At 37.2% G+C, this 20,934-nt stretch overlaps 1 protein-coding gene across 1 annotated transcript in view; it reads left to right on the top strand.

Annotated features, from left to right (window-relative positions):
- Positions 1 to 20,934, top strand: part of LOC126424770 (BTB/POZ domain-containing protein 9) — a 141,532-nt gene that overhangs the window by 100,542 nt on the left and 20,056 nt on the right. Inside the window, exons 7-8 of the mRNA XM_050087522.1 lie at positions 1,041 to 1,270; positions 8,409 to 8,598. Of these exons, the coding sequence (XP_049943479.1) occupies positions 1,041 to 1,270; positions 8,409 to 8,598 (420 nt within the window). The remainder of the gene's footprint in view (positions 1 to 1,040; positions 1,271 to 8,408; positions 8,599 to 20,934) is intronic.

The following is a 20,934-nucleotide window of genomic DNA, read 5'->3' on the forward strand; positions in this document are numbered from 1 at the left end:
CCTCTGGCTCACAGGACACGTTGGTATCTGTGGCAATGAGGCGGCCGATATAGCGGCCAAGGCTGCAGTCTCTCTTCTTCGGCCAGCTATTCGATCGATTCTCTTCGGCGATCTACGGAGCGTTTTATGTCGTCGTGTTGTTCTTTTATGGCACGCGCATTGGTCGACACTTCCCCATAATAAATTGTGGGACGTGAAAGCTCTTCCCTGTGCTTGGACCTCTTCCTCCCGAACGCGTCGTCAGGAGGAGGTAATTTTAACTAGACTCCGGATAGGGCACTGTCTTTTTAGCCATCGACATCTTTTAAGCGGCGATCCTCCCCCACTCTGTCCCCACTGCTCTCAGCTGTGGACGGTAAGACACCTTTTAATTGAGTGCCCCTATTGTACTCCGTTGCGCGCCCGTCTACAGCTGTCGCCTGATATATCGTCCATTTTAGCAGATGACACGCGCTCGGCCGATCGCGTTCTCGAGTTCATTAGTGCCAGTGAGATGACGTCAGTCATTTGAAGCTCTTTTTGGGGACAACCAACCCCTTTCTGTAGTGGATTTTTAAGCTTTCCTCCTGCTTTTAGTTTCTCCAATTTTTTGAGTTTCGTTCCCATTGCTGCTGCCTTCCATTTTCGTTTTTGACCGTTTCCCAAGTCACAGACCGGGCGCTAATGACCGTAGCAGTTTTGTGCCCTAAAAAACAAAAAAAAAAAAAACAAAAAATCTTCAAACGTGTGTGTGTGTGTGTGTGTGTGTGTGTGTGTGAATTTTGTTTAGTAGTTTCTGTGGCACATCATAACTTTAGTTTCTGCTATTGCATTAACAACATTGTTCACACTTCACTTTTAAGTACTACCTCCAGAGTGCACTGTAGGTTAAGCCAAATTTGGTATTGCTTGTTAAACTTGTGGAAAAAAATTAAACTATAGTAACAGATTTGCATAATAGTCATTGCCAGAATTACTTTTTTCTGTGTAATGGTAAGTAAAATTTTGTGCTTGAGTTGTAGAAATTATTGTCCCTAATGTAACCATTCTGCCTATTGCAGGTCCTACTCATACTACATTGAAGTATCCATGGATCAGCTGGACTGGGTCCGTGTAATTGACCACACCCGCTACTACTGCCGCTCCTGGCAATGGCTGTACTTCGAGCCGCGAGTGGTGCGATACATCAGGGTCGTGGGAACCAACAATACTGTCAACAAGGTGTTCCACGTAGTGAGCTTTGAGGCAATGTATACCGCATCCATGCCACCACTTCTGGATGGACTTGTTGGTGAGTTGAACAGATACGTGCTGCAGTACTTTGATCATATGGCAATCGTCCTAAGCAGTGGTGATTGTATCATTACAATTTACTTTAATAAGTCTGTGAACAGTTAGTGTTTGTATCTTTTTATTGTTGTTGCATTACTGCAATCTACATCTGAATGTGCTTACTGTATTTGTCGCTTTCTCCCTCTGCATTTTTTACCCCCTGCACTTCCTTCCATTACAAAAGTACTATTCCTTGGCAGCTCAGGATGTATTCTATCAATCTAGCCCATCCTTTAGTCCTTTTCTGCAATCTCTCTTCTCTCATCTGTTAGAGTCACTGCCTTGACGACCAAGTTTCACTTTGATGAAAGGTTGTATGCCAAAATCCTCCAATTCTTTCACTGCGCACTGCTGTGTACAGATTGAATAGAATGTGGATTTGCTACAGTACTATTCCACTCCTTTCTCAACGATTGCCCCCTGTGTGACACAACTGCAGTCTGGTTCCTGTACAAGCGCCGGCCGGAGTGGCCGTGCGGTTCTAGGCGCTACAGTCTGGAGCCGAGTGACCGCTACAGTCGCAGGTTCGAATCCTGCCTCGGGCATGGATATGTGTGATGTCTTTAGGTTAGTTAGGTTTAATTAGTTCTAAGTTCTAGGCGACTGATGACCTCAGGAGTTAAGTTGCATAGTGCTCAGAGCCATTTGAACTTGTACAAGCTGCAGATAACTTTCACTCTCCGTGTTTATTCCTAATAACCTCAGAATTAGTAATAGTGTAGTCAAGTCAGTATTGTCAAATGTTTTAGAGAAAACTACGAATGCTACGTTGGTTTGTGCTTCTGCAACCTGTCTTTTAAGGTAAGTTATGGGGACAATTGGTATAGCGCATGTTCTTACATTTCTCTGGAACCCCATACTGATCACTCCCCAGGTTGGCTCCTACCAGTTATTCCATTCTTCTGTAGATAATTTGTGTTGAAATTTCTGTCTCTGTTGTGTTAAGCTGATGGTGAAAAATACACCCATCAGCACTTACCTTTTTTGGTATTGGAATTATTATTTTCTTCTTGAAATCTAAGGTGACATATACGAGGGTTGGAACTTAAATAGTGGCAACAATTTATTTACAGCTTGTATAAAGTAGATAAGTGTTTCAAAGTTTTACTGACCTTCAAAGTAGTTACCAGCATTATGTATAACCCGTTGCCAACGATGTGGAAGTTGTAGGATACTCTTAGCAGTGCCAGTGGTGTTGACAGTTCAGGTGGCATGGTCTATCGCCTGACGAATTTGTAGCAGTTCTGAAGCGAATGTTGTGAAGTGTTTCCTTCAGTTTATAAGTAGAGTTGAACTTAAGAGGGCTTCAGTCAGGGGAGTGCAGTAGATAGTATAGCACTTAGCTGCCCCATCGGTCAAACAAATCAGTAACAGCTTGCACTGTATGTGCTTGAGCATTGTCCTGCAAAATGATGGTCAGGTCCTGCAGAAAGTGTCATCACTTCTGTCTCTATGCTGTTCAGTTTAGGAACACAACCTATGACCAGCTTGGAGACACACGTTTATCTACAATATCCAAATAAATGGTGATCAGTCGTACACTTGTGGGGAGGGGGGGAGGGTGTTTGACTATCATAGGTGCAAATAAAAGGGGTAAATAGGGGATAATGAGACAAGGAAATAATCCTATTAAATATAGGTCCAGAAACCAATGGTTTCCCCAATACGATACTCACAAGTACAGTCATGCCAGTGTTTATTTCAAAACAATACGAGCGAGGTGTAAATTACAGAGTGATAAGTCAGCCTCGTTTGATTTTTTTTTTGTGATTATGGATACCTAAGTACTAGTACATAACATTTCAACCTTAGGAGTATGTCATGACTCATCAGTATTGTAGCCTCCCAGATCCTCCATCTTGAATCCATTGGATATTAAAAGCTTTGGTTATATTTCATCCCTGTTGATAGTGTCAATGAACTGAGAGAACACATTGCGATCATTGTCAGTGCCTCTGGGATTTTTGAACATGTAAGGTCATTGATGAGGTGGTGTGCTGAATCCTGTCTTCTTGTAAATGGTAACCATGTGGAATACCTGTTTAATGTGTTTGTTCTCTAGTACATATCTGTAATTCTGGATCCTCTCAGACTTTCTTCATGTACGGAGGCATAATATGTCGTGTTGGGGAAACCATCCGTATTTGTACCCTTGATTATTAGGATTATTTGCTTGTTTAATTATCCCCTTACATGTCCCTTTCGTTTGCATCTATAATTGATAAAAACCCTGTATAATGACCTTTCTTGTAATGCAACAGGTCAGTAGGTGACCTAGACTTCAATGAATGAAACATAATTTAAAAAGTGGCAATAATACAGTGTTTTTACTCTGTGAATGTTCAGTTGTAGATTGCTATTAAGGAAATTACTCATTGCGTAACACAGTGACTATATAAGCCCATGACTCTGTGGCAACTATCTAAATGCATGTTTCTCAGTAATTCCTCGTCGTTGACTGACTAAAATAGTGACTGCACTCTTTGAATGCTGGAGGCAGACTGACTCTGGCATTGGCTACAACACCTATTTAAAGACATGTAATAACATTTTTACAAATTGCCTTAATACAAACTTATCACATTTTAAGTATTGGCATAAAAGTAGGATTGACCCTTACGCGTGTGTGTGTGTGTGTGTGTGTGTGTGTGTGTGTGTGTTAGAGAATGAAGATTTTTACAGAGTGACGTTATTGGGCTGTATGAAAAAAAGTAAATTAGTTACAAACTATGGCACGCAGACACTTCATTAAACATGTAAATGTCACTATAGATACTCAGTTTAAGTTACGGCATGTTCAATATGCCTACCATCATTGGCGATGATGTGGCGCAAATGAATAGCAGAAATTCTGCATGACCGGCTGAAGTGTCGGAGCAGCGATGTTGTCAATGACATCCTGAATGGCTTTTTTCAGCTTGGCAATTGTTTTTGGAGTTATTTCTCTACATCTTAATTTATTCCCACAAAAAGAAGACACCTGTTCAGAATCGGAGAATATGGTGGCCAATTGAGGACATTGCACACCAGTCAGTCACTCATTGAGGGTGAAGAGGCTTTTCTATCACGAAATGCGTAATATCGTTCCCCCAAATGCACCAATTTTGCGTATTGACAAACCCATCCAAAGGGAAGTGGGCTTCATCACTAAACCAAACCGTGCATGCGGATACTGATGCTCATAATGCCCCGTGGCCAGCTGTGCAGTTTGAAGGTCCTATCACAAACCATACAGAACGTATGATTATTTTATTTCACGTAGTTGTCATCCTGTATTACATGTAGCTTAATTTTGGGTGTTTGCTTTCATCACTGGGGTTTATCAAAGTTCAGCAAGAATTTTGTGTAAACTCAATTACTAATTGAATCGTTTCTTTAACTTGTTGAAATCATACATTTCTGGTAGAAAAAAGAACCAGGGTTCCAATACAAGGACACTGGATTTTCGAAAGGATTGCATTTTGAGAATTCAACAGTATAAAATTCTTAAGGTGGTTTTAAATACTGATAACTTCTGAAATGCAGCTTCCAGAAAAGATCTTTGTTGCAAAGAAGAAACCAAAGGCTTTCAAATAACATACGTCAGTCTTAAAGCAAATGCTTATTAATGAATTTGAATTTTTAAGTGCATGTGGTTTTCAGGAATTCTCAATTTTTAATATTTCTGTAATTAAACTCTTCATGCTGTTATGTGCAGCCTGCAAACCATACGAATCCCTTACTAATATTACAAATGTGAAAGTAACTGTGTCTGCTATGTCTTGAGAACTAAACCATTGAACCCTTTTTGATGAAATTTGGTGTGGAGATAACTTGAATCCTCATAAAGAATATAGGTTAAATTTAAAAAATCATTGAACATAAGCCATGTTACAAAACATTAAGTTTGTTGCATGATGTACATGTTGGGCATTGTTTAGCTACTTCAGTAGTGTGGCGCATAGATGCACACTCGTGCTATTTTATTCTGCATGCACTGCTCAGCAGCAGTGCTGCATTGTGCTGCGTATGCTGCATTGTGTGTTGGGGCAGTTGAGGAGCTGAGCTTATCCTTACAGGCAGACACATGAAGGCAGCTGATGTTTTTCTGCCTACAGATATTATAAAAATTGTGCTGCACTGACCTGCAAATTATTATTTTTTTCTTTATACGTGTAGCACTATTTAATAATTTTATGAGGTGCGCATACTGCTTTAGTGCCAAACTAGATTCCTTGAAACAGACATCAATTTTGTGTTAGGTAGTAGATATTTTGTGATTTTCAGTCTTATACAGAGTGTTTCAAAAAGGACTTCACAACTTTAAAAATTCATATAAATTTATTGAAAGGAGATATAGAGCTGGATTTAGTGTTGTTTTGTAGGGAAGCACACAGTTTTTTTTGTTTTATTTTAATTTTTTTTTTTAATCTTAAACTAAAGATGTTGTATGTGGCTTAGGTTGGTTATCCTGCACACATCCCATCAAAAGTCAGTTTCTTCCCAAACTCACCGTAGCATTGCAGGTGTAACTTGCTCAGTGGTGGCATAAATTCTTGCTCTTAAGTTCAGGTAGGTAAGCTGGCACAGGAGGTGCAAACACGATGTCCTTGATGAATCAAAAAAAAATTGTGTCAGGTCTGGGGAACATGGGGACCATGCGATTGGTGTATCATGGCCAATCTATTGACCTGGAAAGTGGTCTCTGAGAAAATCCCAGATGTCAGCCGGTAGTGGAGTGGTGCACCATCTTGCATGAAGTAAGCATTTTGTTCTTTGGCAGCCTCGTCTACCTGTTGTATCAAAAATTGTTGTAACACATCCAGATACACTATCCCGTTAATGGTTCTCTCACTGAAAAAAAGGGCTGTACACTTTGTTCGTTGTCGGTGTACAAAAAGGTCAGTTTAGGGATATCAGGAACATGTTGCAATGTTTGATGTGGATTTTCACTGCCCCAAATCCTACAGTTACGTATGTTAACCTTGCCACTTAAGTGAAAAGTCGACTTGTCAGAAAAGATGATTTTGTCCAAGAAATATTCCTCATGTAATCAATTTAACATGCCCGTGCAGAAATCCTTGTGAGCAATTTTATTGGTGTCTTTTATTGCTTGTACAATTGTCAATCCATATGGTGTCAAATGCAAACTGTTTCTCAACACATGCCAAACAGTCGTATGTTGGGTTTGCAGGTCATGAGATGCACACCGGGTCGATTTTGCAGGGCTGTTGACAAAACTTGCTAGACGACGATGTCACATGTGCTTTGACGACCTGATAGTTTCTTACTGAGCACCCCATTTTTACAAAACATTTATGCCACTCGTAAATTGTAGGCCTACTAGGAAGTTTTTTAGCATACTCGGTACGGAAATTACAGTGAACTGTTGTTACTGACTTTGATTCTTCAGACGAAAACGCACAGCTAACATGCTCCGGTCCAGTGAAAACAGCCATCTTTAACCCAACTGCCACTAGTGCTCCTTACGGTGCGATTTGGCACTAGCGAGCTACACGAGACAGAACTTGATGTATTTCCCAACAAATTGATACTACAATCACATCTGTAGGTACTATGATTTATATGAATTTTCAAAGTTGTAAAAGTCCTTTTTCAAACACTCTGTGTTTTAGTTTTTGTAATAGGCATAAAAATGGAGCAGGTCTTTATTTATTTTAAAACTGTCATTAATAAGTAAGAGAAGTTTTCTGTATAATTTTACAAAAGTCCTGTTTGATTGCGCATACAGTAAAATAATACACACATTCATTATATATCAGTACATTGGCCATATATCTGTACATTGACCCCTATATACCCAAATATTTACAAGTTACTAGCGTGCTTACTGATGACCGCTCATAACAAAACTACTGCTATGTGAGTACAGCCATGGGTAACAGCCAGCACTGGATAATAAGACTCTGGAAAAATGCAGCTTGAAGAAGCAGAATATTTCATTTATGTGTCGTATATTTATTACGTATGTAAAAGAGAGTAGAAAGAGAGAAACGTTTTATGTTAAGATTGCTATTATAGCAAGTGGAGTTATTCTTCCTGGCTGTGTTCCAGTGGGAGGAAAACAAGTCAGGTGAGTGGGATAGGGACGTGACAGTAGTGAGCTTGTTATGACTGCAGGCATTGGAAGTTTTGTGCAGCACACAATGCACAATAACATGGAGGAGTAGATAGAGAGGGGGGGCATGGAATGGAGGAGTAGTGTGAGTATGAGTATGGGGAGGAGTGTACATAGATGGAGGAGGAGTAACATTATGGTTACAGGGCAGGGGTGTTGAGATCAGTGTGGGCAGGGGGCTAGTGGAGATTGAGGCCAGGAAGATTACGGGATTAGAGGATGTATTGCAAGGACAACTCCCATCTTTGTACTTCAGAGAAACTGCTATTGGAGAGGGAAGGATCCAGATGGCACGGGGTGTGAAGCAGGCACTGAAACAGGACATGCTGTGCTTAGCAGCACGTTCTGTCACTGAGTGGTCAACTCTGCTTTCAGCAGCGCCATGGCAGTAGCCATTCATTCAGGTGGACAGGTGGTTGGTGGTCATGCCCACGTAATACGCTGTACAGGAATTGCTGAAGAACTGGTATACGATGAGACGGCATCCCACCTCTACTAGCGTAGGATAAGCACGTGACAGGACTGGGGTAAGATGTGCTGTATGGGACAGGTCTTGCACTTGGGTCTGCTACAGGTGTGTGACCCATGTGGAAAGGGGTTGAGAGTAGAGGTGGTTCTTCGTAAAAGTGCATGCAATTGAACTCTACTTTTCCAGTGCAGTTAGCTGGCTAACCACCATCTCAGAAATCATGACATTGTGAAAAAACAATGAAATATTTGGGGCAACCAAGATTTTAAGAAACCTAACCAGAACCACCTAAATCTTGACATGGGGAGGGGGAGGCCAAATATGTGTGGCAACCAAGTTTATAAGTTCAGGAGATTGTCATTGGCAAACTTGTAGCGTCACCTGATTGTCTATCTCTTACACTACCTGTGTGTGTTTGTGTGTTTGTGTGTGTGTGTGTGTGTGTGTGTGTGTGTTTTCTTCCAGCAAGCTCTTATTGTTATTCAGATCTTTTACTTCTCTTCTTTGCAGCTCCAAAAGAGAATGTGGCAACCATAGAAAAGAGCGCATCGGTAATCGAAGGTGTGAGTCGGAGTCGCAATGCCCTCCTGAACGGGGACACGAGGACATATGACTGGGACTCAGGCTACACCTGTCACCAGCTGGGCAGCGGTGCCATAGTAGTCCAACTCGGTCAGCCCTACATGATTTCGTCTATGAGGTTCGTGTCTTGTGTAATTCGTGCATTTTGAAAAGCAAATACATGATTGGTAGTAATCTGAATAGAACAGCAAACTTCTGAATAATCGCTATGCATTTCTGCAGCTTCAGTTCATAAAACGGTATCATTACTGGTTTTGGCTTTTTACTAAGTCATCCTCATATGATCCATTTAAAAAGGAAAGAAAAAGGGAGAGAGTATAATATTACGCAACTAAATCAGAAATGAAATGAACTGTTACTTACAATTACGTATAAATGAATATGTTACATTGTCACTTGTCACCTGAACAGGCCTGGAGAGGTGCTCATAGTTGTAAACATGACTGTGGTCTGATTCTTTGAACTGGAGGCTACTGTTCACTATGTAATAGTGTAATGGATCTGGGAGATGTTATTTTTTTACCGTATTTGTCGATACCGAATTGTAAATGTTTTCTTATATTTTTGTCAGAATTTATTATAATTTGTCTTATTATATGTTAATTTACTTTTGTTTTTGAGAGTAAAAGCATATTGATTACTATTAGAAAATGTATCGAAGAAAAGCAAAGAGACTGATTACAAGTGGAAACTTGTGAATTGTGTAAAATATCTTTGACGTTGGAGTCGTCTTTGACTATAGTCAGTCGGCAGCTAACTCTTGGTGTGTGTTGACGGAAGAACAATGTGAAGGTCGCCGTCATAAATAATTTTGAATTATGTTACTATTATTTTTGTATTAACTAAAAAGAAGAAACTACATTTGAAGAAACTGTATTTGAAACACCAAAATGAGAGAAACACGCTGAACCACGTCTTTTCTGCAGCCGACAATGATGCATTGTGGAATCATACTTAGACAACTGAAGCCAAGACTAATATCGCCTTGCAAACGTCTAACGGAAAAGGTACTGTCACGAAATATGGCAAATTTAAGTAAATAAAAAATAGTGACCATATTTTCAACTTGTGTCTTAGCCGGGAAACCATATTTCAACTGGGGGCTCAGCCGGGATAGCATATTTCAACTGGGGACTGTAGGCGGGATATTGTGTTCACGAGATCTTCAACAGTGCTAAGAGGAAGAAAATTTTTGTGTGTTAATACCAGTTTCTTCAGAATGTGTGTTACACTGTTTGTGTTCATCGGGAAGTAAAAGTTTTGGAGAAGAAAAGTTTCGGCAAAAAATATAATTTTCGACAGAAGAAAATACTTCAACAATTTTGGTCAACAATCACATGGATGGAAAACGTGGTTTTGCAACAGTAGAAGAGTGTTCCAGATAAGTCACGAAACCCTCGTATTTTGTTAAAACAATATTTTTATCTTGTTTTGTATTGTTGTGTATAAAGTTTTGTTCTTCACAATGACTTATGTGATTTTCGAGAGTATTGTGCCTAAAGTAGAAAGTAGTAATTTAATAGACTTCGAACATCAGTACAGGTCAAATGAAACAGAAAGAACCAATCAATTTGATTTAAAAAGTTATCTTGTAAATTTCACGAAAGAAATTAAACAATCAGTTGACGACAATAAGACTTACTGGGATGAAAAAATTGATAACAATATTGTTGCAAGTCCAAGCAATCAATACCCAAGTGGGTGAGCTTTCGAACAGAGTTGGCAGTGTTGAGGAAAAAATTGAATCTGTGGAAGCAAAAGTAAATGAAATTGATGTTAAATTGAGCGGTGAAATTAATACTGTAAAAAACGAGTTACTGGTAGATAGGGAAAGAAATTTAATTGATTTTAATGAGATAAAAGGAGAAATTAAAAATTTGGATGAGAATACAAAAGTTTTAGTAAAAAATGTAGAACAAAAAACTGACAATCGTTTGGTTACCCTAGAAGAAAAAGTAGAATGCAATGATTTAGAAAACAAAAAATCTGTCAAAGAACTTAGCGAAAAAATTGAAAGTTTTGGCATTAAATTTCAAAGCAAAAATTACAATGTCAACACATGTAATCTTGTATCTAATATTCCAGTGAAGCACTTTTCGATAGATGGACCCTTACATCCCATTGATTTTATGCAGTATTGTAAGGATTGTTTTTTACCTCACTCACCAGATGAAATAAAAATTAAATTTGTGAAAAAATTCTTGGAAGGGGAAGCTTTGACTTGGGCAAACCAGATTGTAACTTTGGGGATGACCTTTTCAGAATTTGAATCAAAATTTCTGGAAAAATTTTGGGATGATCTTAAACAAACTAAAATCAAAAGTGAATTTTTGAATGGGCGAAACTATAGAGAATCAGATGGGAACATGAAACAATTTTGCAAAAGTGAACTTCAAAAACTTATTCATTTAACAAAACCTTTGGATGACTTGATCAAAATTGATACCTTAAAGAGAAGATTGCCATCAGCAATGCAGTTGAGTTTAGTTCATTGTCCTGATAGTAATGTAGAGTAGTCTCTCAATTATATTGAAAAGTTGGATAGGGTAACAACAAGAACACATAGTGGGTTTACTCAGAAAGGTAATGGTCAAAATTGGGGAAATGACAACTTTCAAAAAAGGGAACAAAACAATTATCATGGTGTCAGTCAAAATTCAGGGGGATATAACAATTTTCAAAAGAAGGACCATAAATTTTATCCAAAACAAGAACAACATTTTCGCGTTAATAAACAAAATAGAGAACACTTTAGGGATCAAAATCACAGAAATTTTGATAGAGGTCAGTACAATAGAAACTACCAACAATCAGGTAATGTTTGGCATAGGAATGGGATCAGAAATGTTGATCAGAGACATTGGCAGAACCACAATCAGCAGTTCAAACAGGAACCGGAAATAGACGCCCCCTTGAAGGTCCGTCCGCAAGGTTGAGGCAGAAGGTGAGCATGATGAAAGGACCAATGGATGTGACTATCATAAACCCAAACAGGACAGTTCCAAACCTAAGCTATCACATGAGGTCATTAGTTGTTACTTATTGAAGAAATTTCAAGAGGAAAATAATGATGATAAAGTTAACATTTTCAGTACACAAGAACATACAGTAGATAAAAGTAATTGTGATTCATTTAATTTAACAGAGTTTTACACTTGGGCAGAAAAGAACAACACTTTGTCAGATGATGTAATTTGTAGTAGTTCAGAGATGTGTGTGAATGAAGGAGAGAATGCATGCTGTGAGAATGAAAATGTTGGTGAAAGGGATTTGGTAACTTTAGAAAGGGGAAATAATATTTTGGGGGATAATTTGAATGTGTATGACCTGAATATGTGTAATGATAATGATGTTGTTGATAAAGTTGATAATGATGGTAATGGTATTGATGATGATGTTGAGGAAAGGTATTTCATTAGTTTAAATAGGGAGTTGGGTATACACATGGTTGAAAATTGATTAAATAGTGAGAATATTATAGAAATTCCCAGGGATGTTACCAGGATGAATAAAGCTCACAAGCTGGATGTATGTGAAAGTGTGAATTTTGATGTTGTTGGTAAAGAATCTGACTACACAAATAACGATGACACATGTATAACTTCTAACCTAAGTGAAACTTTTACAGATACTAATGATATGCACACATTTCTTATGAATATATGGCTGAACAGTGAAACTATTTCTTTTGACAAGAACTTTAGAAAGATGCTTATTAATGTATGTGAAACTGTATGTCCTGAGTGGTGGAAAAAGATGAGATATTTTATTTTTGGAAAGCTGAAGGATAAGTACTTCAGTAGTATACAATGTGATTTGGATGTAAATTCTTGGCTATTTGAGATAATAGAGAGCACTCATGACAATTTTGTGTCTTGTGCAAATTTTATAACTGTGACAAATAATACATGTAATGATATGCCATATGATTCTGATAAGTATAGGTTTGGGGAAATTGAAAGTGATTCATTACATGAGGATACAGGTCCTGAGAAAAGTGATCAATTTTGCAGTCCTTATATAAAAGTTCAAATTGGGTCATGGATTGGTAAATGTTTAATTGATACAGGAAGTGAGATCTCGGGAATATCTGAAAGGTTAAGCAAGAAATTGAAAGTGGGGAAAGATTATGTTGAAATGCCAGTTGTTGGGGTAAAGATAAAAGGTGCTACTGGGAAGAGCAGTAAATTGGTAAAAAGCCAGGCTTTAGTGACATTTTTAATTGAAGGCAAGTTGTTCACACATGGATGTTTTGTAATTCAGGAATTTAATGAGGATTTTCTTTTGGGTATGAATTGGATAGTAAAAGTAAATACAACATTTGATTGGGTTGGAAGAAAACTTTTGATAGAAACTCGTGAAAGGGAATACATTCAGACAAATTTTGTGAACACACTTGGTGATCAGAGTAATGGAAATTTTGACAGTATCAATTTATTAAAAGAAAATAGATTGGAGAATATTGAAACTCATAGATTTGATACTGATAAAGTTGAATTTGGGAATTTAGTAAATTTGAAAATTTCAGAAACACAAAACTTATCTGGGGAGCAAAAACAACAGTTAGAAAATCTGCTGTGGGAATACAGTGATGTTTTCAGTGACATACCTGGAAGGGTAAAGGGTTATCAGTGTGAGCTTCAGGTAAAAACTCATGAACCATTTTTCATAAAACCATACAGTATTGCAATATCAAAAAGACCTGCTGTTGAGAAAGAGCTGAAAAAGATGGAAGGATGTAATATAATAGAAAGGAGTATCAGTGCATATAATAATCCTCTAGTAGTAGTTTCGAAAAAAGATGGTGGAGTAAGATTGGTTTTGGACTCTAGACACTTAAACAAAATTTTGTTCAGACAGACAGACCATCCTGAAAATATTGATGAGTTACTCTATAAATTTACAGATATAAAATATATGTCAAGTTTGGATCTAACTTCAGGTTTTCATTAGGTACCACTTTCGGTTAATTCTAGAAAATATACTGCTTTCTTGTACAATGGTAAGAGTTACCAATATTGTGTTGTGCCATTTGGGTTAAATTCTTCTGTTTCCGAATTTATAAGAGCTTTGGATCATGTATTGGGGCAAGAACTTGCGTCTAAACTGATAATTTATGTAGATGACATTTTGGTTACAGGGCAAAATTGGGAGGAACATTTTTTGATTTTGAAGTCAGTTTGTGAAAAACTTAGAAAAGGGGGGATGACATTGAAATTAGAGAAATGTAAATTTGCAGTTTCTGAATTAAAATTTTTGGGTCATGTTGTCACAGACAAGGGAATTTTGGCAGATCCAGAAAAAATTAAAGCAATTTCAGAAATTCCTATTCCTAAGACTAAAAAACAATTAAACATGGTGCATTCAGACTCTGATCACTTATATGTTTTTGGTAATAACCGCATAACCCAAAGAACGACTTTAAGTCAATTACTTAAGAAAAACACTGTTTGGGTTTGGGATAAAAGTTGTCAGGAAGAGTTTGATAAAATTAAGCAAGAGTTGAGGAAGCAACACTTATTACACAGACCTGATTTTAATTTACCATTTTGTTTGAACACTGATAGCAGTAATTATGGGCTTGGAGCAGAGCTATTTCAAGAAAGAGTAGAGAATGGAGTTAAGATACATTGTACCATAGCATTTGCAAGCAGAATGTTGCTGAAGCATGAGAAAAATTATACAGTCACAGAGAAGGAACTTTTGGCAATTCATTAGGCTTTTACAAAATTTAGAATTTACCTTATTGGACATAAAACCATAGTATTTTCGGATCACAAAGCTTTGAATTACTTACAAGAGTGCAAATTACACCACAGTAGATTGACCAGATGGGCACTATTTCTGCAACAGTTTGACTTTGAAATCAAACACATAAAAGGTTATGAGAATGTAGTAGCTGATTCACTTTCAAGGTTACCAATTGGGGGAGAAAAGGAGATTTTTGAACAAGAGGAGGAAAGGCAATTTAAAATTAGATACTTGAAAGGGGTGGAAAATGAAAAAAACAATTAGAGCTATGTGTAACAAAATTAGAAAAAATCAAAATTTAGATCAGAGTTGGAAATTAATCAAAGAATGTTTAGGCAAGAAGGGGTATGAGAAACTTGATAAATTTTACAAATTGCATAAGGGGATTTTATTTCGGAGAACAGATGTAGATTCTGATAATTGGAAACTGTGTTGGCCAGAGGCAGATGCTGATAAGCTGATCATTTACATACATGAAAGTTTTGGTCATTGTGGGATACAGAAGTGCATTCAAAAGATACAAGAAAATGTTTATTTTTACAATATTGGAAAGAAGGTAAGAAAAGAATTGGCAACCTGTGACAAATGTCAGAGTGTTAAAGTGAGCAATCAAAGATGTGGTGGAGAGATGCAAAACATTATTCCGGAAAAACCTTTAGATCTTATCGCAGTGGACTTACATGGAATGTTACCAAAGAGTAAAGGTGGTCACTGTTACATATTTGTTATGGTAGACATATTTTCAAAATTAATTAAACTATATCCAGTGAAAAAAGCTACTAGCCATGAAATTATAATAAAAATTGAAAGAGATTATTTCGCACAGGTGGGTAAACCAAAAGCTATATTATCAGATAATGGTTCACAGTTCACCTCTAAAATTTGGAAAAAGTTTATTGAAAGATCAAAATTGAAGCATATACTTATATCTGTTTATTCTCCGTCCACCAATCCTGCAGAAAGATATATGAGGGAAATTGTGAGACCTTGTAGAATCTATTGTAGCCATAAACATCCAACCTGGTTTGAGCACATTCGAAATTTTGAAGATATTATGAATAGCCTACAACATAGTTCCACAGGATTTTCACCGTATGAGATTATGTTTAATATTAGACCTCCAAATCTTATATCAGAACTTATTGAATTTCCTAAATGTACACCTTTAATTATGCAAGAGAGAGAAGATATTGTCAGGGAAACTATGAGGAAACAAGGGGAAAAGAGGAATAAAAGACATAACAATAGGGTAAAATTAACCACTTTTAAAATTGGGGATCTTGTTCTGGTCAAATCTCGTGAAAAATCAAAAATGTTAACTTCAGAAATTAAAAAATTCTTTGATATCTATATTGGGCCTTTTGAAGTCATAGAAAATCCACACCCTAATGCTTATCGTTTGGTGTATCCTAAGTCAAAGAAATTATTTGGTCTCAGGAATGTTGTCTCTTTAAAACTGTGTAAACAGAAATCATAATTTCAAAATTTAAATAACTTATTATCATCTAAAACAAAATTCCTCCACTGGAATACGCTTGTTAGTACAAAACTGCCTGTACAACCAAGAGGGTATATTTGCATGTATAAATTAATAATTTGAAGTCACATGTTAATTGAAACTGATGAAACAACACTGTTGTAACAAAGAATGAGAGAAAGATTTATTTTTACTTTTTTACAAAAAAAAAGTCTCCATAGTGAGCATTTCTGAATTTTTCTAATTTTTGGAAGCTAAGTCTTCCCTGTGGGTGAAGGCATGCATGTGAGGACATGCATGCAAAGGTATAAGTTTCAAAACCAATTTTAGATAAAACCTCATGATATATGAGCAGTCTATTGTTGTTTATACTGATGTTGTGGGGAGCAAAAGTACTCTTCACAAGAATGTGACTTGTAGTAATATTGTAGTAGAGAGGAAAGTGTACATAAATAATTGCAAAAAATTTAGATAATACTGATGTATCTGTAGCTGAACTAAAAGAAGAAAATCATAAGGAAAAAAAATTATACAAAAGAAAAAAAAAACACTACACTATATATGTCCAGTATCATTTTTACTGTTACAATATGTAAGCATAATGAAATTAACATTAATATAAAAAAAAATTAATTAAATCTTATTATAGGAAATGAGTTTTACCTTCCTATTATTTTCAATCTGTATGTATTTTCTCATGTATGTTTTATACCAGGTATATTTGTCATGTCAAATAATTTCTTTACTTGAATTTTTTTTTTGTGTATGAGATTGATGGGGAAGTATCGTTGCAACAACAGCCAGTAACAAGTCCACAGATTCAGAGAGTCCAAATTTGGAAGAGGTTATCAGACTGCCTCATTAGTGTACTAATTGTGTAATACAGATCCATCACTGAGTGTGGTCGGGATTTTGTTGTATATGTCCATAACAACAAAAGCCCTGGGGAGCAGTTGTAATGGATCTGGGAGATGTTATTTTTTTACCGTATTTGTCGATACTGAATTGTAAATGTTTTCTTATATTTTTGTCAGAATTTATTATAATTTGTCTTATTATATGTTAATTTACTTCTGTTTTTGAGAGTAAAAGCATATTGATTACTATTAGAAAATGTATCGAAGAATAGCAAAGAGACTGATTACAAGTGGAAACTTGTGAATTGTATAAAATATCTTTGACGTTGGAGTCGTCTTTGACTATAGTCAGTCGGCAGCTAACTCTTGGTGTGTGTTGACGGAAGAACAATGTGAAGGTCGCCGTCATAAATAATTTTGAATTATGTTACTATTTTTTTTTTGTATTAACTAAAAAGAAGAAACTACATTTGAAGAAACTGTATTTGAAACACCAAAATGAGAGAAACACGCTGAACCACGTCTTTTCTGCAGCCGACAACGATGCATTGTGGAATCATACTTAGACAACTGAAGCCAAGACTAATATCGCCTTGCAAACGTCTAACGGAAAAGGTACTGTCACGAAATATGGCAAATTTAAGTAAATAAAAAATAGTGACCATATTTTCAACTTGTGTCTTAGCCGGGAAACCATATTTCAATAGTATAAAATAAGTGACTCCTCCATCACAAATGTAAGGATGTCACCACAAAGTAATGTCTTGCTTCCCCCCCCCCCCCCCCCCCCTCCCCACCCCCCACCCTCCCGACCAACAACAGTGTTGCAAATGGTGAAACGTGAGGTATGAATTCTTTGAAGCTTCTTGAGTACATGTGCAAAATTTGCTTCCTCCAACGCACAGTGTAGTTACAGTAATGTTTCAAAATGCTAAGGGATGTGTGTTATAAGCAGCATGTTGCCATTGAGTTTCTCAGTGCCGAGAAAGAAATGATGGCAAATATTCTCAAATATTTGTGTAAGTCAGTGGAATTTGTATAGTTGACAAGAACACAGAGGGAAGGCCATCAGAAGATTGTTCAGCAGAGCTCCACAATTTGCAGCAGGCGGGAAGACTGCCCACAGCGTCCCTTACATGTTGTAGTTTATTGATGTTCTCATTCATAAGCATCAACACACCGAAGCAACTTTGGTGTCATAACGATCTGGGGGATGTTTCAGTTCACCATGATAATGCTCGGCTTGTCAAAAGTTTGAGGACTTCAGAACGCATCATCAAACAGGTTTGGACAATGTTACGTCATTCACACTACAGTGCTGACCTAATCCCCAAGCTTCCACTTGTTTTGAATAGTATTCATGGCAGACATTTTGAGGACGACCAGGAGATGACATATTATGAAGACATTGTTTTGTGACTAGGACAAGTACCAACAGGGCATACATGCACTCGTGTCTAGCTGGAGGAAGACTGTAGAACTGGAAGGTGATTATATGGAAAAAATAGGGCCTGCATATAAAACATTCTTAAACAGTGGAAAATCCAGCATGGTATAACGGGCCGGCCGAAGTGGCCGAGCGGTTAAAGGCGCTACAGTCTGGAACCGCACGACCGCTACGGTCGCAGGTTCGAATCCTGCCTCGGGCATGGATGTGTGTGATGTCCTTAGGTTAGTTAGGTTTAAGTAGTTCTAAGTTCTAGGGGACTTATGACCACAGCAGTTGAGTCCCATAGTGCTCAGAGCCATTTGAACCATTTGGTATAACAGGGTGTATACGAGCCAGGATAACTGGGAGATCTGGGAAAACCTGGAAATTTTTTAAATTCTGGGAATTTTTAATTGTTTTTGTTTTCAGTTAAATTTTTGTAATTGTGACTGGTAAGAGCCAGTACCGTAACAAAGTATATTACTGTATCTCACTACTGCAGAATAATACTGCAGCAATAAAACATGAATCTTCTCAGTCTATTCAAGAAAATTTGTACAATCCCCAGCTAGAAGCCTCTTAAGTTCTGTCCTGGAAGAAGTGTGGAAAACGCATTGTACGAACATGTACATTATTAGAAAGGCCTATTTTGTTTTATCTAATGGACAGGGACAAAATAGACGTTATTAGCTCAAGAAACCATACTAGCCTTCGGTACTATTTGTGTTAACCGCTTTTTCAGTATTAGACAGCATAATTTAGATTTTCCATGTAGCAAAAGTTTGACGAACTTCGAAGAGGTAGTAGATCCTTTCACACAAAGGAAAGCACAGCATGTAAAGCTGTAGCAATATTAGAGAGAGAAAAAATGCTAAGCGCTAAGGATTGAAGAAATGTGTACTGTCTTGCTTGTCTCTTGTCTTTACTCGTTTTATGTATCCAATATTTAATTATATGTCGCACAAAACAGCAAGTTATTAGCTAGTAGGCAATAAACAATGCAAATTTTCTGAAGCACTCTTGTTCTCCCAATTACAAATAATACCATCCAGTATTACTTGCAAGTTTTTTTAAAGAGGAACAGGATGTCAAATCGCCCGACTGGGAGCAGGAGAGGTACCACAGGACATTTTAATTTCCACTGCCCTGAATACAGTGTGATAGCATCCATTACAAAATATTGCACGTTTGAATTCCACAGAGTGAAATATAGTGATGTGTGATAGAATAATGCTGTGTGAAGAGGCATGGCACTGCATTTTGGCACATTTAGGACCAAATAACATGTCTTACATTTCCTCGAACACATGTTTTATGTATCAGACTCTTCGGAGAGATGTGCACTACAAAATGAACATATTTTTGAAAATTCAATTTTTTAAAGTTTTGACATCCAGTCTAACACGCTCCAGGAAGAAGGGGGGTGGCGTCACTATCTAGTATTGCCCCAGTTCGGAAGTATCGGTAGATCCGGGGCTGATGTGCAGAGCAGTCTTGAGTTATTGTGGGGAAGGGGGTAGTCTTCACGTGACCCGTGTTCACATTTAGTGATTTTGCTGTTTACTCTTTGTTTACTGCTCTCACATAAAATGAAAACAAAACGGTTTTCTGTGGCTGAGAGCTATCAAGTGAATTAAAATACATTAACATAATTATAGAAGTCTAAAATATGTTAATAGTTTCAGATTTTGTTTTATTTCCACCTTTCTGACAGTCAAACATTAATTGCCTTGCAGAACACTGAAGTCATTTTTATCAGTTTGCTAAAGAAATTTGGCTTTTATTAATCTTTTCCACTGAGGCACTCAATGTATTTGAAACAAAGTGTTTAAATTCCACACTATTGGCTAGCTTCAACTATTCGCTGCATTTCAAGTGCACGTTTTCGTCTTCCAACATGTGTGGCATTATGTCATAATAAAAAACCAAACATGAGATAATACAGTACTGGTACTACCTAGAAAATTTACATTCCGAAAACCACACTGAAAAGCTTAATATCAGTTTGAGGCCTACTTCATTGGGAATCTGGACATACTAATGTGCACTTTAAGCACGCACTTTAAATGTGCACATTTTAGTATGGATCACGAAATTCCAATGCTCTTGGAGTATCCATTGATGTCTTGTTTCTTTTATGACATAATGCAAGATCTTTTAATGTTTTACACGTATGGACATATTGGCCTCCTACGTCGTCGTAGCTGCGCAGGCACGGTTGCGCCTGTTAGCTGGTGCTTTCTGGCAACTGCTGAAACAGACCAATTTCTAACAGTTCACGGGAAAATATTATAAATGGTGGTTTGTAAAGCGTTACTTTCAAAGTAAGCTTCCTTTTATGCAAGTTGAACTATGTGCGAGAATGTACTATCAATTTCTTAAATCGCAGAGTGTTTGACTATCATTTGAGAATCATCTCTTTGATGACGAGCCATTTAGAAGAATTTTGAGCCCAGAAGATTAGACATTTATGCCATTATTTAAAATTTTACTGGCACATTTGTGTGATGTATCTTAAAAGTGTAATACTTTCAAAAAAGATCAATATTATATGTGAATGCTGAGTTTCTCTTGTAGCTTATTAACCTTATAGCCCAGTATCAATGTGAAAGCTTGATTTTCTTGTAGCAATGCTATGTATATTAATTTAAACCATTAACTTTTCCTATTGGTGTGTTCGCACTACTTAACAGTGATGTTGCCATTGGCTGAAGATTGTAATAGATTAATTATTCCTTGCTACTGTAGTGTTATCTTGAAGCTGTGAGAAAGGAGGACAGGCATTCCAAGGCGTGGAAACAGAGACGATGCTGAGGGCAGACGAAACTAGGAGAGATATTGTTACATGAAGTAAACAGTAAGGGGAGAGCCTTGCGAAAATGCAGACGCATTCCCAGGGCATTAGTTATACTCTTCAAGGAATTAACATGTAACGTCATA

This window comes from Schistocerca serialis, chromosome 10 (assembly GCF_023864345.2).
Source record: "Schistocerca serialis cubense isolate TAMUIC-IGC-003099 chromosome 10, iqSchSeri2.2, whole genome shotgun sequence".
NCBI classification, from domain to species: Eukaryota; Metazoa; Arthropoda; class Insecta; order Orthoptera; family Acrididae; genus Schistocerca; species Schistocerca serialis.